Source organism: Condylostylus longicornis, unplaced genomic scaffold, assembly GCF_029603195.1.
Source record: "Condylostylus longicornis isolate FDR11 unplaced genomic scaffold, ASM2960319v2 ptg000038l, whole genome shotgun sequence".
Taxonomy (NCBI): domain Eukaryota; kingdom Metazoa; phylum Arthropoda; class Insecta; order Diptera; family Dolichopodidae; genus Condylostylus; species Condylostylus longicornis.
This window is the reverse complement of record NW_026578007.1, coordinates 1,502,197-1,524,789: the sequence shown is the minus strand read 5'-3', so window position 1 is coordinate 1,524,789 and position 22,593 is coordinate 1,502,197. Positions and strand designations below refer to the sequence as shown.

Genomic DNA, 22,593 nt, shown 5'->3' with positions numbered 1-22,593 from the left:
TGCCTCTACATAACATGAAATGAAATGAAGATAAAACAAGAAATTTACCTTCTCAATTCAATCAACTCCCACCTTATCTTTATATCATCATTTTAATGTCAATTATACATATCTTTATATTATATAATATGTACATATATATATTATGTACATTGTAATAACTGCCAAATATTAACGGTTAATGGTATTGGTATACAATGTATGTACGTAAATAAATTTAACCAAAAATTCAATTATGTTATAAGACATTAACATTACAGTGTTACATTATTATTCTAACAATAATAAAGTTGTATGTTATTTTCTATATGGGCAATATTAAATTCTTATTTTGTATGCATGTATGTATGCATATAATGTGTATATAAATAAATTATGAACATTAATATGAGTATTTTATTCAATAATTTATTTTTAAATGCAAACCGGTTTCTTTAATGTTTTTTTCTTTGTATTAAATATTATATAACAATATTCTGCTCTAAATAAATTCTAAATGATTTTAATAATTCTATGATGGTGTCGTATACCAACCAGCTGATGGAGTTCCTTTATGATATAAATGAAAACTTGAATGAGGTGAAAAATATTGTGATTGTTCTAAAGTACCATAAGCAGCAGCTGCTGCAGCTGTTGTTGGATCTATTGTTGCTGCGGCAGCAACAGCAGCTGTTGATGCGGCATGATGCATTGCAACAGCAGAATATGGTTGTGGTTTGATTAATGATGGCGTTGTAGGTGATTGATTCGCATCACCATTTGAATTACCATTTCCGTTTCCAGTACCAGTATTATTACCATTACCATTTCCATTTCCTGTACTACCACCTAATGTACTATATTGACCACGAAGTGAATCAATTGTTGTGTATTCATAACCATTTGCAGTTGACGTTGAATGTTGAGTTGAATTTTTTAATGAATTTAAATTTGTTGAATCTCTCGGTGATACTGAGCTAGGTGGTGTCATAGCATTATGATAATCAATTGAACTATGATGTGGATAACCACCGTATGTTGAAACTAAATTTGTAAATGCATCGGCTGATGTCTTTTGGCTATGATGAGAATGTAATTGTAAAAATTGGTTATCAAAAGAGGATTCACTACCGGGTGGTGTTGGTAATGGTCCATTTTGACCATTATCATTACTATAATAAACTGCCCCAGTTGGAGTTTGCCTAGCTGTTGCTCTTATTACACTTTCCCGATTCGCATATAATTGTCTAAGTAAAGCTGAAGCTGGCATCGGCGTAGGTTGTTGATATGGATTAGCAGCAGTGTGTGTATGATGTGTACCAATCCATTGTATTGTACTACCACCAAGTTTGTCTTGTTGTTGCTGTTGCTGCTGTTGTTGTTTTAATAAGGCATCGGTGCTGAAATCTGTTGTTGGATTATTCCCCCCATTCGTGGGTGAAGGAAGATGTTTAGACATTGCATTTTCTAAATCTTTAACAGAGGATTCTGTATGTTCTTCAATAACAGATGATGAATGGCGTGAACGATTCGTATCATTTGTTTGGTCACCAGGAACACCTCCATTTGAATGCATTGACATAGCAGGAGAGGATTTTGGTGGATCTATACTTATTGCAACCATTTCATCTGTAACTTTCATTTTTCGTTTATGACCTCTTTTTGTTACGATGGGTGTCACTGTTGTTACTGTTGGTGTATTATTAACTGCAGATATATTAAGATTTTGTTGTTCTTCAGTTACGGTAGGAACTACTAAACTGTCTTTAATGGATGACAATGAATTATTTCTACGATTTCGATGCTGTTGTTGATGTAAATCTGGATCAATTTTTGGTGATATTTGAGGTTCTAAAGTAGTTGCTGATGTTGCATTTGAATTTCCAACCGCCGACGTTACTGTAGAATGATGATCAACAGATAGATCACCACTACCACCACAACTTGGGGAGCCATCATTATTATCATTGATAATTTCTTCGTGTTTTATGAGATTATCAAGGCCACCCTCTAGCTGAATGCAATCTAATACAAGATTCTCATTTTCACGGAGACTGACGACATAATTAACACAAATTATGTTCTGTTCATCAGCATTTTTTGAACTGCATACCACAGTAGCACATGTTTGTAGCCACGTATAACCACCGTTTTTATTCATTATTCTATAGTAATGTGTCAGAACTTGTCCTTTATTTATTACTAGAATTTAAGACATGAAAATTCATTATTTAAAACAGAGAAAAATAATATTTTACAAGTAATACAATTTTAGAATTCGAAATTTCATGTTTAACTTACAATCTAAATGACATTTCCGTAATTTTTCCGCATCTTCCCCATGACATAAATTGTATAAATTTTTACCGGTTAGTTCTTCAGGCGTATAATCAAGTAAATCGGATACTCTGTAAATAAAGTTAAAAAGAAATTTAGGTTGACAACAAAAAAAAGTCCAATGATTTGTGTTAGTATATATAAATCTAGTTTTAGAATATATGGGAACTTTTATAGTTTTTATATAAATAAATTTCAATAGTAATTTGCATAGGAAAAGTATAGAATTATAAAGAGACTTTACAAATCAATCACTCAAATCGAAGATTTGAAAGTATATTCTGTTTTCTGATTTTTGCTTTTACAAAGAACAAAAATGTGCATAGAGTCATGCTATTCAAATTTCTTTAAGATTTATTGGAAGATTAAACTTCAAAATTTTTGTGCTCATTTAAATATTTGGGAAAACTTTATGTTATCTTAAGTAAGGAAGGGTCCTGCTAGTTATTAGTTAGTCAAATATTGCAATTTATTTTCATTTTATAATTTTCTAACTTAATCAGGAAATGTTTTGTTTTTTTTTTATTTGCAATGTTTACATTGCAAATTTGCTAATAATATTTTGAATTTTAAAGATTTCCTTAATTTTATGCCAGAAGAATATTTTCTTATTTACTTTGATTTCTCCCCACATCAAAAGGATCAAAAAATTTTTAGAGGAAAATCTAATTTTTTTATTTATTTTCGAAGGCAAAGAAAATTTTATCAAAATTTACATTTTAAATTATTTTGCAAAAAAGAACATTATTTTAATGTTTATTTATTTATTTTGCGGTTTTCTTCTCTCTATTATTGTGCATAAATATTGTAATATTAAGAAAAATATATATAAAAAAATATTTACTTACTTTGGTTCACAATGCGCTATTCGAAAATCAAAATTTATTCTAGTCACAAACATGTCACATTCTAAACGTATTTCATGTACAGATGGTGGTGGTAATGCAATTGCTAATGCCACCATGCCTAATAATGGGGGCTGTGATTTTCTTGTATGTGAAAATGTATATTGCGGTCGTAAACGACATAACATTAGTACAACCTGCAATAAAAATTGAAAATAAACAAAAATATTAAGTGAAAAAATTTATTTATAGCATATTAAAAAATAAATAAAATATAAAATATTTATTTTAATATATTTAATTTTGAAAACATTCTTATATTTACTTTATAATATTCGATACTGATCAATAAATCAGTTAGTTTCTATCTATTAAAAATTCAAATGCTTTTATAATTCTTATAAAGCTTTTACTTTTAAAAAAACATTACGTTAGTTTTATTTTTAGGTAAAAAATTCACACAAATATTAAAAAACAATCACAAAACTTCTTTAACAAAATAAAGTATACCAGCACACTTTTACAAAGGTGTAAAAGTATAGGTATAAAAATTAAAATTAAATCAATAATAAGAAAAACACACAAAAATAAGTAAAACAGAAAAAATGTATGAAAACAAAAATGAAATTTTAGATAAAATTCAGGCATTAGGAAATAGAATATAGTCCGCAAATGGGATTAAACTAAAATGAGTTTTTGTACTATAGGAGCAAAATTATTTATTAATAGTTCACTTAATTAAAATATTACCGTGGAAGAAAAATCTATTAATATTTTGTTAATAAATGAGTAACCATTGCAAATGCGAAATTGAACCACATAAAAGCTAATTCAGGAAAATTTTTAATTACAAACTTTGATTTAAATGACAATAAAAAATGAGTATAATGACATAAAACAAATAGAAAGAATTTAGCTCAATTTTTAATAGGACTCGGAAGTCAATAACTCTATGAAGAAATAAGGAAACTATCAGCATTATTTTCTCAGCGCGGGCATCAATGGTAAAAAATTCTTCATTAATGACGCTTCAGACGCTTGGTAAAAAATTAACCCTGTGCTCTGTATTAATTTGATTTATTATAATGAAGCATCAAAATGAAAGTTTGTATCGCAGTGAATTTATCAAGGTTACGAAATTTCAAAATTACATTAACAATTTGAAGACAGGAGTTCTTACCAATTTGTATTTAACAAAAAGATTGTAGTAAAGTCAAACGGAAACATATGTAAAGAAAAATACTATATGAAATCAAAACAAAATCAAAGAGAGGTTAAGAAAAAATACATTTTTCAGTTGTAATCAATTATAATTTCAAAATGAGGAAAATGAATTTCAATGTGAAACGATAAAAGAGTGTCAAGGTTTGAATATTCTCATATTGAAGTTTACTATGCAATTAATTTTAATTTGATCATTCTTATCATCAATTTTACTATTCCACATTAAAGTTTATTATTCTCATTTTAAAATTAAAACAGTTTTATTCTAAATCAAAGAAAAATAAAATATTTTTAAATAATTTTTTAATTAATTGTTATAAAAACTTCATTTAATTTTTAAACTCTCATTATTTGTTTTTGGTTTTTGTGTTTCAAACTGATTTTATTGATACGTACCGAATAACAAGCAGAAGATGATTTCCCATATTTGCCATTACTACCATTGGACAAATTACTACCATCTTTATCCTCTTTTACCTACAGCATATAATATACACATATATACGAATGTTAGTTATTAAAACTCTTTTAAAGTTTTATAATTTTTTTTTTATTTATTATAATTAGATTTCGACACAATTTTTTTTATTAATTTTTATATTTAATTCAAAAATTTTCGGTTTGCAAAAACAGCTGGGTTCAAAACTCCTGTCCAGAAACACTAAGTTGCAGCAGTACAAAACGCTTATTCTTCCGGTTCTGCTCTATGGCTCGGAAGCTTGGACATTGTCTGGGACAAGTGAGCAATGCCTTAGTGTTTTTGAGCGAAAGATTCTTCGTCGCATTCTTGGTCCTGTGAATGAGGGGGGGGTCTGGAGGAGAAGATATAACGCCGAACTCTACGAGCTGTACAGCGACATAGACGTGGTTAGCAAAATTAAAATCAAAAGGCTACACTGGCTAGGTCATGTGGCGCGAATGTCTGAAACCAGTAAGGAGAGTATTCGACTCTAGACCCGAGGGAACAAGACGTCGAGGTAGACCGCATCTTCGCTGGGGAGACGAAACATCGGCGGATTTAAAAAGGCTTCGTGTCTCCAACTGGAGGAGAGTCGCGCAGGACCGAGGCGAGTGGAAGAAAATGCTGAGTCAGGCGCAGGACCTTCATGGTCTGTAGGGCCTAGCAAAGAAGAAGAAGAAGAATTCAAAAATTTTGCATTTAATATGTAAAAAAACTAAGTAAATCACTTTTAAAATAATTTTCCTATATTAATCTTTATAGCTCAATTGTTATGCTCTTACTCAAAAAAATAATTGTTGAGATTTCCTAAAGTAGCTTACGAAACAAAAAAACAAATTTTTGCGTCCGATTTCTAAACAATTTACTCATTCTTCTATGCTAGTTGTTTTATTATTTACTAATTTGCTAACTGTTATACTGGAAATTCTATACAGTTTTAGCAGAAATTTAAGCTTTTTTTGTTTAAATAGAAAATTATGACATGCTAATGCATACAGAGTTTTGATTGCTTTAATTTTTTCAAGAAATTTCGGTAAAGCAAAAAAATCTTTACGTACTAATAATAAACTTTTTGAATAAACTTTGGTAGTAAGGAAAAGATTCAAAAAGCTCGGTTACAGCTTAAACTTTACTAAAAATATTTTAATGTCAGATTCATAAAGATATACATATAAAGGGATTCTTAAGACTACAATGAATGTTGAATTAAATTGAATCGAAATAAAATAAGGAATGAATTTCAATGGAGCATTTTTTTTTAAATGTATACAATACTCTTAACATTAAATGTAGAAGAGTATACTAATCAGATGCAATTTCAGAAGTGATTTTTCAATTGTGATCACAGGAATCAATTTGATGAACTCATTTATTGGTCACTTTATATTTACAATAGACATTTATTGGTCACTTATATTTATAATTACATTTGGACCTTATCTTACGAATATACGATTTAACGTTATGTGAGGTGAATTTCGCACTTTTGGTTAAAATAATTTTGTTAATAAAATTTGAAAGTTTGATCATATAAAACGTAACGAAATAATAGAATCAAGTATTACTCGATTCTATTATTTCGTTACGAGTAAAGTTTAAAGAATTTTTGTTATAGGATTGGATAATATTGTGTTTTTTATTTCAAATTTTTTGCAGTATTTGTACAATTCTATTTTTCAATATGACAAACATTTACTAAATTTATAAATTTTAATTATTATAAGGTATGCGATTATTTCATTATACCTCTGGGGATATTAATTTTGCACTTACCCTATAACCAGATGATTTAAAATGGCAACCACGTTTTGTTAATGTTGATTTCATTCGAATACAAAAAGCTCTATCAAAACCTTTATAAGCACTTGAAGCATTCAACACCATTGAAGCTGACACTGTAAGAATTAAGAAAAAAATTAATAGTTAAATTTAATGCATAATATTGTGAGAGGTAAACTTTTTTGTAGTTATCTTATTTTAAAATTATGTAGGAATGCCATAACGAATTGAAGAAATAAAAAGAAAAAACAACTCCCCAATATTACAATTAAGGATAGTCTGCTTGTTTTGGTAAAAGCTGAACCTGAGGTTACCGGCTGATTCCGTAGGAGGAAAGAACTTCTTTTACTGATGAATTATAGACTAAACATAGCTCAAATGTTGAGGATCGTTTTCTTACAGCGGACCACAGTCCGTTATGAAACTATAATCAGCGAATAACACATTTCAGTTATTGCAAGGAAATTAGAAGCAAAGACAAGCTGAACAATTCAAAGTCCTTATAATTATTTGAAACATATGTTATGTTCATTTAATGCACCGTATCCTTCAACTGAAATTTTGCGTACCAATTAAGGCTACATAAATATATAAATAGTTTTAAATTATTTTACTAAATTCTTTTTATGTGCGATATTAAAATGTTGCATAATTAAACGCTGTCAGAATCGTTACACGATAGGAATCATCTAGTGCACGATACACGTGGAATCTGAATACAATTAAAAAAGATTTTTAAACAGCTCTTTTAGTGACTGAGTTTTTATACGTGTATCAACGACACATATATATATAAATAAATATTCACAGTAAGAAAATAATTCACAATGGCATTATAATTAAAATAATCCAAAATGCTAAATCATTTTTAGATATCAAATTGTAATCATATAGCAATCTGTTTTATAAAGAAAAAAATAGATTATTTTTAACTTGTAATCACTTTAATTTCATCAGCAATCAAAGTACTTCATGGTAAATTAATCAGTTAATGAGTTACGCCTTTCTTAACGAATAATCAACCTGTTTTTTCTTCCTCCCTTAACCCTTTTACCCGTTTTATACTCTACTAAGAGTAGAGTTAAGAAAATCACAAAATTTTTTTTATTTCTTTAGTTTGAAAAGTATGGTTGAAAAATGTTGGAATTTTTGTTTTTTTTTCTCATTTTTGTATTTTATGGTGAACGTGCCTCCGATACACTTGGTTAGAAGCATGAGAAAATCTTTATTAATTCAATGAGATCCAATTTGTTCATTTAACCATCACAATAATTAGTACAAGAGTGTATAAAAAAATAACTGCAAATTTACAAGATTTTTTCCCGTTTTGTTCTTTTGTAACTTCCTAATGAGCTTCACCATTTTAAAGGAAAAGGGTTAAAAGAAGTAAAAAATAATATTTTGTGTAATAGTCAAAAATTAAAAAATATTTGTGTACAAACATTTAATTGAATAAATAAGTTGAAAGCAATGGATTTAGTAATTTGAATACAAGGGTTAAGTTAAATACAAACTTGGTTTTTGGATTCAATTAAACGCACTTACACCACTATTTTGCTTGCAGTTAAAAGTTTTTACATTAATACTCGTACTTTGCTCTATACATGGAATTTATTTTTATGCACAAAAAGGAGTAAATTAGTTAATTACTCATTGAATTATGCAATTAATGTTTAAAATTTATATTTTCCATCTAATATTTTTAATAATAATATAACGATTAAAGGAGTAGATATAGAATTTTGGAATTTTAAAAAGATAATCCTTGAAGACGATCTGTGGTTTTCAGTGTTCATTAAAATCGTCAATTATAATTTTTGATTTACTAAGAGATTTTGTAAAGTTCTCTTAACAATGTAAAATGTTCAATTAGGGTTATATAGAGGAGCTTATTCCAATGAAAATTGTTATTCCAAAAATTGAAATAGGAAAATAAAAATATATTGAAATTCTATATTGATTTTTCCAAGACAAAACTGTATAGAAGGATTTTTGCAACAAGTGTTTTATTTGCAATAAAACTTATTAATGTAAACCCTTATGACTGTTTTGTGGGGGTTCTTAGAAAATAAATTGCTTTTACAACTTGATACCGAAGTTCGAATACTTTCTAAAGTATAATAAAACTATTTTTGAATCTTATAAATTATTTTTGAGTACAGAATCAAAAAGATGCTGTATGGAAGTAAATTTTTTGAAAAACGTGCCCATTACTAAACAATTAATTATGCAAAATTTTAATATTGAAACTTAGTTTTTTTGCGATATAGGTACCTATTTTTGTTGTGTATCGGCACTCTCATAAACACTAGTACTAACATCTAAATTAATTTTAATAACAATTGTTGTTTTAATATATATGTTTTTAAATTATATTTGAATTTGTGTGACAACTAATTTAACCACTACATCGATTGCAGCCAAATTAAATAAAATCCCGGTGCTCGCTTTTATGAAGCATTGGTGAAGAAAATAAAGTGGGCGTTTAATTTTTTAATTGTTGCAGAAAGGAAAAATTAGACAAATTGGATGGATAGACTGACAGACAGAACGATTAATCAAAAAACAATTAGTAAAAAAAAATAAAAAAAAAATTGAATTTAATTATAGTACTTTTTAGCGCTTTTTAAAAAAAAAGTGTTTATTAGCTTTACTCTGTCCGTCGCGCACATGTTTACAAAACTTTTACACACTTGAGGATAGAAAGGTAAAATGTCATACGTACTAGAAACCTATTTCCGTGAAAGAAAATCCTTATACACCTCCCCCCCCCCCCTTCCCCTTTAAAAGTTATATCCCCCATTACCCTAAAAATGTCATTTTTCAACTATTTATTGCCGTGAAACCATATGCACTTTTTAAATTTTGCAAATGCAGTAAAATAGTGGTTGGCTTCTCCACCGCGGCATACTTGAATTGTAAAAAACATAATGGCCTTTGAAATTTACCGCTATTTAAAATTCGCTTTTTCAAATTTTTCATATCGTTTTTAGGTGGCAAGATAACTGTTTATTAGTGTCTAAAAGCCTATAGCAGCTCAAAAATTTTCTTCTTACGAAATAGTTTATTTCATTAAAAGAAAATTGCAAGTTCTTTTTCATCTCCACCCCCTCTCAATTTATTGCCTTTCGAAATTGTAAAATTGAAATTTTTGCACCTTATATTTCTGAAACTGTAAGCTTTTCCAAGTTTCTGCAAATACGAAAGCTAACGGTAAATGCCTTCCCACTAAAAAGTATAATTATTTTTCGTAACACCCACAATTAACCTTTAAATTCGAGCATTATGCTAAAGCCTTTTTTCAATTTTTTTTGGTTTATTTCAAAGATTAAATATATTGCTCTTCCGAACTGTATGTAATTTTTGAAATATATTCGTATATAAATGAAAGTAATTTTAATAATGCAGTACATCGCTAAATTGTTTTAATACCAATTCCCGTCACTTGTTGACGGGAAAAGTGCTACATTACCAACCATTTGTTGGATCCAACTTTAATTATTCTTGGTTACAAGGTGGTGCATATAATATAATTTTGGTTATTATTTCTCACTAGAATTCGAAACAGAGTGGTACATTTATGACATTTCACGAGCATAATTTGTATTTTACTTTTATAACAATAAGGTTTTTAAATTATGTGATTATAACATAACATTAAGAATTTATGGGGAAAAAATTGAAACTTACCATCTGGATTGTTTGTTCCTTGATTTGTACCACCTTCATCTGATGCACCTGATGACGGTGATGCTAAACCAATTCCATTATTATTGCTACCATTACTACTACCAGATTGATTATTTGCTAAACTTAAACCTAATTGTTCAGCTATTTCATTATGATCCTGCTGATGTACATAATCAAATATACTGCTACCGGTCATTTCAACTTGTGATAAACCTAAATAAATTGATACCGTTTCTGATATATATAAAAATCTACCATCTGCTGCAACAGCTAATGCAAAACCATCTAATGACTGTTATAGAATATTAAATGAAAAATTTTATTTATTGTAATTGTGAATTTATATATTTAATTTTTAAAATCGAGATAGGTTTTGTATTTTCTTACCTGTAATATATGGGTACCTTGATGTTGTTCAAATAAATCTACAGCGGGACTTCTTCGTATTGAAGAGGCTAGAACAAAATATTAAAATATATTGATAATAGGAATGCTAATTTATTTATTGTTGTGTTCACAAATATGACGTGGCTTTTAAAGGCAAAATTTAAATAGTAAGATTCTTTATGGATTTAAATAAAGCACAAATGCAGTATATTAAAATTGAATTCGGATACTATTCTTGGGCGTCTTCTCTCTTTTTAATGTAATTTTATCTTTTTTCTGGTCAATTACAAAATTATATGACACCCTCTTTGATTCCAGCTGTAAGGGACTTTATAGTAAAAATATTTTAACAATTTTTTTCATTAAAATTCGTAAGATAATCAAAAATTTGTTATTTAGAATTTAAAGAGAAATTTACGCCATTTTCTTTTTACTTTATTAAAAGAAAGAGAAAATTCATATATGGTGCCGACTTCTTAAATGGTGTGCATATAAGTATGACGATATATGAATTATATTTTTATTCATAATTCTAAGAAAAGGCACTAAAAGAAAGCAACCTGCACTTTAGTGTATAAAATAGAAGAAAACGATGAGCAAACAACAAAAAAAAAAAACATAAAAGAAACAGGGTTTGGCTTTATTATTTATTCTCTTTTTCTGTGTTTAATTTAAACAGGGGATCGTTGTTAAAATAAATCCGAAGCCATTGAATATTTATTTTTTTTTTTTGAAATAATTAAACAGCTTATTCAAGCGGGCTTTGGTATGTTTGTGTATATGAAAATGAAATGTATAAGAAATAAAAAGGAAACATAATTTACGCTCATTACTTTATTGATGGGTTTTTATTTGCTTTTCATAAGTCTTTATTAAATTTTACCAAAAATATTTATATATGGTTATTGTTACGCCTATCCAAAATAATCTTTGCAGAAATACGTATGTTATAAAATTATTAGTTCGTTTAGAATTGTAAGATATAAAAATTTTGAAATATTATTGTGTCATAATATCTTTGTATTGTGCCGAATTCTAACCTATTTACTAATATCTACGTGTATTTGCGTCCATGTATATGCGCTTTTACGAAGCGCATATGCTGATCTGTGAAAATTTTAATTAAAATTTTTAGTAGAATATTTAATACCGGCATCCTATTTAGTTTGAATTCGGCAAGAAAATACTTAATATTTGCCATAAAAGTCATTGGTCGAATATTAACTTAATGAAATCCCAGAAACTTTTTGTTGGGTTATAAGTTTGTTAAAAGTAGCACTAAGGCCAATACAAATTTATACATCACATTTTAAAATTAATCAAATTATCAAGTACTCCAAAAACGTTCTTTGATAATAAGCCCAAAACATTTTTTTCTTTTAAAGTTTTATAAATACTTTTGAAAGCTTACATAAAAGTTCAAAATTTGTTTTTTGCTATTGATACGAGTTGAGGCTAACCATTCTCCACTTTTTATTTAATTTTGTTTGAAAATACGTTTTTTACTGCTGAACTTGATGTATGCTGCATTTTTTTCATAGAAAATTTAAACAATTTAAGATATGTTGAGCTTTTTAGCGTTTCAAGCCATAGTACGGACAATAGGTTTGACTAGATATCACATGGGTTGGTATGGCTAGTTCACATATTCTTCTTCTCACTTGAAAGTTATTGAATTAAGAATATGTGCTGACATTTTGACAATATGTTAATGTTTTCGATTGATTTCATTCAAAACAGCAAAACAATGTCATCATTATAATTCTTATTTTTTTAACTTTTTTCTTTCCTCCAAAATTTATTGAACAGCAAAAGACATTGGAGGGTAAAAAGAGAGATGTGTAAAAGTAGGACATATAAGCGACTGTACCAATAGATTATGCAGATGGGTTTACCATGTTATTGTGTGTGCATATAAATGAATAATAATTAAACCATTATTTCAGTTTGAAATAAACGAATTCATTTTGAATTTCTTTTGTTATTTTTTCTTTTTCATTACTGTATTATTATTACAAATAATATTTTTTTTTCAGGTCATTTGTAAATTTATTTATTATTATCGTCATATTTTGTATGTGAGACGTGGAGCACACAATAAATGGAACAAAATAAGAGTAACACAATAAAAAAAAGTGAACAAATAAAAAAATTTCTTTTTTAAATAAAGTAGCAAAAAAAATTGATAATTTTTTTGTTATAACTTTTATTTGGTATTTAAAGAGTTAAAATAATTTCTTGATAAGGCTTAAGTGAAGTAATGTTTTAAAGTTTTAAAACTTAAATATACTTTTGTGAAAATACACATATAATTAATATATAGCCGCACATATACATATATAGCACCTTGGTTCCTTAATACCGGAACAATTTAAAATAGTTAATTTCTTATTTAACCATCTAATTGGAAGCGCAAAATATTTTTAACTCGCAACAGCTTTACGATATTTTTGGAAATTGCCATTCTTATTTTCCGCTTTTTGAACTTATTCTTATTGCTTTGTTAAAGAGTTTTTTTCTAAAATTATTACTCGAAATTGCATCAAAACGATGTTGCAGTATTATTGACTGGATGAGATTTGTTAATTCGTAATAACATTTGTATTTATAAAGAATTTCTAAAAAAAGTACTTATTAGTTTTACTCTGTCCATCCATCCGTTCGTCCGTGGATATGTTTACAAAACTTTTACACCCTTGAAGATAAAAAGCTGAAATTGAATATGTGTACAGATATTTTTTTACTAGAAACTTATTTCCGTAAAAGAAAATTTTTACTTATTTCCACTCATCTAAAAGTCCCTTAAAACCTTAAAAATTCCATTTTTTGACTTTTACTTGTAATGAAACCATAAAAATTTTTAAATTCGGCAAACACACAAAAGTGCTGGTGAGCTTTTTTACCACGGTATACTATAATTGAAACATAAAAAAACAAAATGGCCGTCGAAATCTGCTGTTATCTAAAATCCGTTTTCTTCCAAATTTTTGATATAGTTTCTCTTCTAGACCTTAAGTTGTAAATTTTAACAACTTTTAGATATTAATAAAAAGTTTATTTCGTTTCCATCTCCACCTCTCAAGTCATAGCCCTCGAAATTTGTAAAATTTGAATTTTTGGCACTTCATTATTTCGAAACTGCCAGCTTTATGAAATTTATGTAAATGCGGAAAGTTAACGGTAGGTGCCACGCCCTTAAGAAATATAATAATTTTTCTTGACTCACGCAATTAATCCTTGAGTTCGAGCATAAAATTTAAAGACTGCATACAGTGCTCATCTTAGATGTATGCAATTTCAACCGCAATAAATATATTACAAAATATTTTGATGTATGAATGAAACTAATTTTAATAATATTGTAGATTGTTTTTAACAGCGGTATTTTTATTGGTTAAAGGGAAAGATGCTATAGTAGAAGCCATTGGTTTTGACCCAACTTTATTCAAATTATTTTGGTAACCCCAGTTTAGATTAACATTTTTTAAGAATTTTATTGAAGATGCAAACCAAATATGTGTGACGACAGTTGAATATAATGACTTTGAGGTTGGTTTGAATATAATGACTTTGAACTATCTTTAAAGAGCATATAAAAGTCTAAAAAATAGGATAACGGGCTTAGAGAAGCCAAGAACTTAATTTATAAAATTTTATTTTTGCATTAAATGAAGTTCAGGTTTTCTTAAAGTTAAGTGAGAGTATACAAATTCTATACTTTTTTAACAATATTAACAACATTTAACTTTTGTAAATCGTTATTTTTAAAAAATATGTAGACAATACAAATTTTTAAGTCAATAAAAAAATTAAAATATACAATCATAGACCAAAAAAAAATTTTTCTCAATATTATTATTGAGAAAAATTACAAATTCAATATTCTCAAATATTAATTTTGTAAAACGTTATATTTAATCTGCTGTATTCTGTACTTAGATTTTTTTGTTTTTTTACTCAAAACTTTATTTAGTTTTGATTTAAGAGATTTTACTGTTTCAAAAGCAGAATTGTATTGTGTATTGTAAATATTAAAATAATTTCTTTTAATGAATCGTATATAAAGTTGTGACTTTTTATTTTGTTTTTAACATTTTATTTTTTTATTATTTTTATTTTCATTTTAAAAAATATTTTTGGGCCTTCATTGTTAAAATATAATTAAAATAAAAATAAATTTCAATGCTTTTTTTATTATAGCCATTGCCATATTTGTAGTCCATATGAGTAAAAAAAATTTCATGTCATTTACATACGCAATGAAAAACGATGACAAAAGGGATGACTCCGGCTTTTTTTCTTGTTTTATTTGTACTGCTTTTCACAGAGACAACCAGCTTGAAAATTGTGTATGTCTCATTTTCTGTATACAATATATGTATGTAATTACTAGGCAGTTTTTAAGCTAGTCAGCTTTTTCAAAATGCCCATCAGTATTGTGACAATGGATAGAGTAATGAAAATAAAAACGGTTGACGGTTAAAAATAAAATAAAGAAAAAATTAAAATAAATTTTTTTTTAAAGCATTGAACACTGATGGAATTTTAAATGAGGGTTTGACAATAATAAGAAAAAAAAAATCTCCATATTTATTTAATTTTTTTTATTTTATGGTATAGAAATGTATTTGTATGTATTCGTGTTGGTTTGTAGTTAAATGTCCGTCATCAGAAATTGTTGAAAAATTGTAATTGTTTTTTTTTTTTTGTTTTTTTTTTTATTTTTTGTTTATTTGCATATTATGCCGAGGATCTCATTTATTTATAACGAAAACTACTGGATTTTTATTTCTTAACTTTTATGTATTTGAATATTGCCAGATGACATCAAATTTAAAATTAAATCAAAGAAAGTTAACGATGTTTTTAAAATGAATTCGAATATTTAATTACGATGTGACGGATTAGTAGATATAGGATGTTGCCGCAAGCTACAAATTGTACTTTTATTAAAACTAACTCTACATGCTGTATCATATACACATTTACAAAATGTTAGTATGTATATAAGTATGTAAAAGCAAATTCTATACCAGCCTAGATATATTTAGAAAGATTGTATATGTACATACATATATCATAAATTGTAATGATTTACCCAAAATTTTTCAATATGTGGCTCCCATAAAGAAAAACTTAATATTAATATGCGTCTCTTAACAATCTCTGTTCGCAAACATGTCTTTTATGGGAGTATACTTACAGCATTTCATTTAGTGATGAACTCCCAAATTTTACATCAAATTGTGTAAAAAATATTCCGAATTTTACTATTAATTATGAAAATAGCGTAACAGTTTGCAACAATCAATATTTCTCAGTATTTAGGCTAAATGCCATTTTCTCAAAAGAAAAAAGATTATATACACTCTTTGACAAATAATGTTATTAATGTAAGGGCTTAATAAAACTTACAAATTAATGTTCTCAAACACAACGTAAACAACTCGATACTTCTTTATATCTCTGTAGTTCAGTTAGTCTAAATTGTTAGGCACCTCAATCTCAAAAGGAAATATCTGTGTTGTTGTTTATTTGTCCCACCCACACTTTCCTAAATATGATGTATTTCGGTATATTTAAATTATAGTGTAACTTTCTGGCAATGCCATTACAATGAATTAGCATTTGATGAGTTCAGTATTCACTTTAGTATATTCATAAAAATAATAGAAAAATAACAATAAGAAAAATTACAAAACAAAAAAAATAAAAATAAAATTATAATTTTAAATAAAAATTCAAAATGGCGGAATTTTGAATATACGCATATTTAATATGCTATAGTTATATGATACATTTCCAAACGTTCATACATATATATATTATGTATACATAATATATAATACATAAATACATAAATTGCCAAGATTTATTTGTATCCATATAAATATTTGAATAACTAAAAAATAAAAAAAAAACACTGTGGTTGGAATTTTTTCTTTGTTTTTTTTCTTTTAATTTTATTTATTTGAATTTATTGTTAAAGCAAAGATTTTTTTAAATTTGCTTTTGTTAGAAAATGAAAATGGCGACATTGTGACAGTAAAATTATTTATTCTTATTTTAATCATTCTATTTTATTGTCTTATATTTTCTTTAGTTTTCTCTCTTAAATATGTATTTAAACTCAACTATGTAAGTACCCATTAAATTACTGTTTTAGAAATTATTGTTAAAATGTGGAGAAAAAATTACCATTTGTTAAGATTAAAAAAAACATAATATAATAAAAAAATTTATTTATTTAAAAAAAAATTATTTACAGATTTTTTATGTTCCATTTAGTTTGATTTGAAATTTTTGAAAAAAAGATGAAATAAATTGCATAATATTAAAATAAATTTTATTTTTTAGTTTAGAAAAATAATAAAAGAATTTCTAAACATTTAATCTCCTCGCTTTTATGGATATTAACTATGTGTAAACATAATATCTATCAACATACATAACGTACATATGTATATGTGTCGGTTGTCTTTTACATAGTATATTAAATAGAAAGGAATTTGTATATATAATTTAAAATAATATTTTTAAAACTAAAACTAAAATGGCGCTTCACATATTTAAAATTATATTCATATCTACATACGAGCATAAAATTTACGCACGTATTTTTAAGTTTTTGGACAATTTGAATACATTTTGGGTTTTATTTTTTTGCTTTTAAGACTTAAGCGAACAAATTTTATAATATATAGTTCTACAATTATATTTTAATTACATATGTACATAAATAAATTAACAAAAAAATACGAAGGCAATGACATAATTCCTCTACTATTCGAAACTTGTATCAATTTTATTGTGAGGCAAAGTAATATACACAGGAGAGTGTGTGGACATAATCAACGTGGAGTGAGTCTAAGAAAAAGCACTTTATTTTTACATGCTTATAGGTATTATTATCTTCGTTCCTTTAGGTACATATAATTCCTAAAAAATTTCGATAAACCTGAATAAAAATATCTTTATTCATTACATTTATATAGACGCTCTTCTGCGCTTGGAATATATTCCGTTAGTCTAATTTTTAATTGACGTTCTCTTCTGCGCTCGGAATATATTCCGTTAGTCTGATTTTTAACCGACGTTCTCTTCTGCATTCGGAATATATTCCGTTGGTCTGATTTTTAATTCACGGAATATATTCCGAACACAAAAGAATGCCGGAATGTAAGATATTGTTTACATATACAAAAATATTCAAAATTAATTCTACGATAAAGTTTGACAACTGTTTTTATATCAGACTTAATTTTTCTGATGGCTGATAATTTGAGAGGGGATGGAGATTGAAAAAATTTTTTTTCTAACGAAATAAACTATTTATTAGTATTTAAAAACTGCCTCCCACAACCTGGGGTCTAGAAGAAAAACGACTTCAAAAATTTGGAAAAAACGGATTCTAGATAACGGTAAATTTGATCGGCCATTTTGTTTTTTTTTAAAGCTTAACTATAGTATGCCACGATAGGCGAAGCAAAAAACTGCCTTTCCGCGTTTGCAAAATTTGAAAAATGCTTATGGTTTCATTGCAGCATATAGTTAAAAAAGGCCATTTTTAGGGTTTTGGGTATAGCTTTTAGAGGGGATGAGATAGGTAAAAATTTTGTTTTACGGAAATAAGTTTTTAGTAAAGATCTATGCACATATAAAATTTCAGCTTTCTATCTTCAAGGGTGTAGAAGTTTTGTAAACATGTCCACGGACAGACGGACAGAGTGAAACCAATAAGCACTTTTTTTCAAAAAATGTTTGGAAAAGTGCTAAAAAGCAGCTTATCGTTGCTCCAAACTTCAACAATAAATTAATTGTCACTCCTTTACTTTTAAAAAATCTGGCAGTAAGTCGGATGAAAATATTTATTTTAAAATTAAATATTAAATAATATTTAATATTTTTCCAAAAAATTATATACATACATATATTTGATTTAATGAACTTTGCCTTTCAAACATTTGTAGCTTTTCAATTTAAAATTAAATCCCCCTCATATTTTACTTTTGTTTGTGTTTATTTAATTTTGAAATTCTAAATAAATTATTTTAAATTTTTTTGAAATGTTGAGTAAATATGACCTTTATTTATTGCTATTTTATTCGTAACATAATCAAAAATCATCATTAAAGTCAAAACTAATTAATAAATTGCATGAAATAGTTAAGTACCTACTGACATCAATATCGCAGACTTTTTTATAGTTTTGTTAGATCATGATAAAATATATTTTTATATAATTTTCAAATAATAACAAAATTATTGGAAAATTAATTGAAAAATCGTGATGACAGATGTAAAATAAAATCGTGACATGGCTAAACTCATAAGGTTTTTAATTGACACCACATGCTTGGCATGTATGTATTTTTAGTATTCAATGTCAATCAAAGCTCAATTTTGAGATAACCTTTTTATTTAAGTAATTACTGCACTTAAATTTTTGAATACAAAAATATATGCAAAGACATAAATATATATCAATTAAGGGCATTCTAATAGTATAGCTATACTCTTATTTGCATTTATTTTTGAAAAATCAATTAATTTATTGATTTTAAAAATTAAATGCTTAAGGTATTAATAATCTTTAAAATGTAGAGCTTACGAAGTTTTAAAATTACCAAATTATTTTGCAAGTATGCAATTGTTTAAATAAGAGTTGATCCTGATTTTAAATCAGGTTCTCAATTATAAGGAGAGTAAATATAATCTCATAATCAGGAGAATAATTATAATCTCAATAACTCTATAATTAGATTAAAAGAGTATAGAATGAATAGTACAGTTTAATTATTTATGTGTATAATTTTGTAACAATAGAAAATATTGTATATTGTGTTTAGTAAGAAAATAGATCACATTTGATACTTACTTTTTAATACTTTACTACTGTTTGAAGGCTCCCTCGTCCATGGCGGGTCTCCATGACCACTAAAATCACGTAATTTTAAATAACTTATTGTCAGTCTTATTATAGAAGCTTTATCCAATTGGCTTGTTATTGCTGCTGGTAATGGCAACATTTTTGCTAGTTCATAAAATTCAAAATTCTCTTTACCTCGTCTAGATCTTGCTGCATCTCTTGATTTTTCTTTTCTTAATTCTAAAATTCTGTAAGTAAAATAATTTTTAAAATTAATATTCAATATTGTAAAAGTAATATTATATTTAATACTTAATTAAAAAATTTGAAATGCCCGACACTGTATGAATTATGTTTCATAGATTTTATAGAAGCACAATATGTGTAACTTCGTTTTATAGCCGCTTCAACTTATTTTACAGTTAACTGTTTGTTTGAAAATATTATCGAAATTAAAACAAAACATAAATCGTCAAACACATAACGATTTTGAAAGTGTGTTATAATATTTTAATAAATTAGCAAAAGGTAGAACGACTTATTCTTGTTATTAGAAATTAAAATCTTGTTTGCGCATATACAAATACCGCATATTGATTCGTATAACGTTGGGATGTAGGGATGGTTGGATTATTTGCTCTACATATTTGTACAAGTATGTATATATATCATAATTATAAGATTACCAAATATTTAAAAACGAAAGTTGCAATTTTAGAACGTGGAACAATTCCGAAGGTACAGGATGTTGAAAAAATTAAATTTACTTATACGAATCATTTTCAGATTGGCAGTTTTATTCCTTTGTTTTTTTTTATTAAAGGATTTAAAAATCGAACTTTCAATTTTTTTCCTTCTTATTTAGAATAACTATGAAAAGAAGTTAAAAATATTTTATCATTTTGTTACTAAAAATGTGAACAATAATCGGATTACAATTTTAGGTATGTTACATAAAAACAAATTTCAAATCGAATTAATAAAAGAAAATAAAATAATTTTTTTTCGAAAATATTTACGGTATTTTTTATTAATAAGAATCTATAATGATCTATAAAATGGAACCTTAACATTACTTATGAGAAATGTTGCAATTAAGCGCCACTTTCAACAAAAGGGATTAAACAGGATTAACAGTAAATTTTTCTATTAAAATCTAAACATTTTATCAACACAAAAAAACTCGTACCGAGTGTATTTCATGTTTACATTATCATATGTACATATTTATTTTACAGGGCTCTGAATCTTACATATGTTTATATATCTGTTATGTAGATTTGTCAATGCACATTACGTAAATCAACTGTAAATAAATTTAGTTGCATACTATTTACAAGTAAGGGTATTTCAGATAAAATAGGCGAATATACCAAAGATACTTTTCGAAAATGGAAACTTAACTGAAGCTAATTGAAGTTAAGATCTTGTTTTCGTAATAATCTTTTGTAACGAAGGCAGAAGGACTAGAACCATTGGTAGAGAAATAAAACAAATCTGATTTTAATTTCGTGTACACATTAACTTATCCAAAAATTACGAGTGTGATTAAGGAATAAAGAATGACTTGACTTGAGAACAAAACAGAATAAATAAAAATAAATAATTTCGAAACCCAAATAGAGATATCTCTAACTTGTCCTTCGTGGATAGTATAACTATTATAGATAGAAATGTTGAAATATACGTTATGTATAATATAAAACTTGCCAAAATAGCATTAGGAAGATTCTTAATAGAAACACAAAGATAACTTTATTCAACTTTTTCGTTAAATTACTATTTTTTAACGAAAGCGGAATCTGGCTCACAAAAAAAACTGAATAGACAAAAGAATATATTTTGTATCTGATGTAAGATAATCATAAACGAAGAGGAAACCCAAGGAAAACCCAAATTAAAATGATAAAATGGATTTTGATCAGTCATTCGTTGGGAGAGAGCAGCAAAATAATCCATAAGGGAGACTACAGGAGTTGAGTCTTCAGCTTAAAGGAAAAATTGCCAGGCCAATTAAAATAAAGCCCAGGTTTGTGAAATAACAGAAGTATGAAGTAGCCCAATTACTAATTCACAATACAGAAAGGTGCTTACAAAAGAAATGAAAAAGAACGGAAAAATAGCAATAATTTCGTACAAATGGTTGCGTTAAAATTTTGTAAAGCTTAATACAGTAATGAAGAATAAAATTAATATTAAGTGTACTATAACAATGTGAAATTAATCAATTGAAATCTTAGAAGAATGGATGCTCAACATTGGTAATACTTTTGATATCTAATGTTTATATCCTAAAAAAATGGTATAAGATTAACAAATTAAATACTAAAACGTTCTTTGTTATTTTTTTTATTGAAAGCAAAGGTATTAACAAGGATTTAATCGTTCTCCATACAGGTAAATATTCTGCAGATAGGAAACCAGTTTAGGGTTTCCCGATTACAATTTGAAATAAAAAAGCAATTTTGTTTATAAAATACTGATTTTGTTTTCATACCATCCTATGCTTTTCATAATTATCAGTTTAAAAGTACTAGAAAAATTAGAAAGCTTTGGTCTTTAAATAATTTACAATGTTAATAATTTACAAAACAAGAACATCGTTGAAAAGCCCGAACTAATTAAATTTATTAATTTTACACGAAAGTCTTACGTAGACTCGTAGACTAGAGGTGGGACAAGGGATTGACATGTTTCTTTTGAGATACATATGTACATATTAAATTTTTCAGAATTTTCATTATACAAAAATTATTTTCCAGATTTTGCATTGGCCATAAATATTTCGATTTACGCATTAATTTATACTCAAAATAATTTGAATCAGTTGCCAACTGACCTTAACAGATCTAAAATTTTTACCGTTTGTTTTTTTGTATCAATACGAAATTATTGTTGTTGTTACATTTTTATTTTGTATAAATTTTCTTAATCTAACATAGTTAATCTACCATTGCTTATTATAAGTGATAATGTGAATAATTGTGAAAATATAGAAAAAATAAAACCAAAGTGAAAAATAC

General features: G+C 26.8%; 1 protein-coding gene across 1 annotated transcript in view; it reads right to left on the bottom strand.

Annotated features, from left to right (window-relative positions):
• Positions 1–413: 413 nt before the first annotated feature.
• Positions 414–22,593, bottom strand: part of LOC129608931 (protein trachealess) — a 37,629-nt gene continuing 15,449 nt past the window's right edge. The window contains exons 2-8 of the mRNA XM_055520736.1: positions 19,580–19,818; positions 10,702–10,769; positions 10,315–10,606; positions 6,619–6,740; positions 3,165–3,358; positions 2,281–2,387; positions 414–2,181 (exon numbers count right to left, since the gene is read on the bottom strand). Coding sequence (XP_055376711.1) covers positions 512–2,181; positions 2,281–2,387; positions 3,165–3,358; positions 6,619–6,740; positions 10,315–10,606; positions 10,702–10,769; positions 19,580–19,818 — 2,692 coding nt within the window. The 3' untranslated portion in view covers positions 414–511. The remainder of the gene's footprint in view (positions 2,182–2,280; positions 2,388–3,164; positions 3,359–6,618; positions 6,741–10,314; positions 10,607–10,701; positions 10,770–19,579; positions 19,819–22,593) is intronic.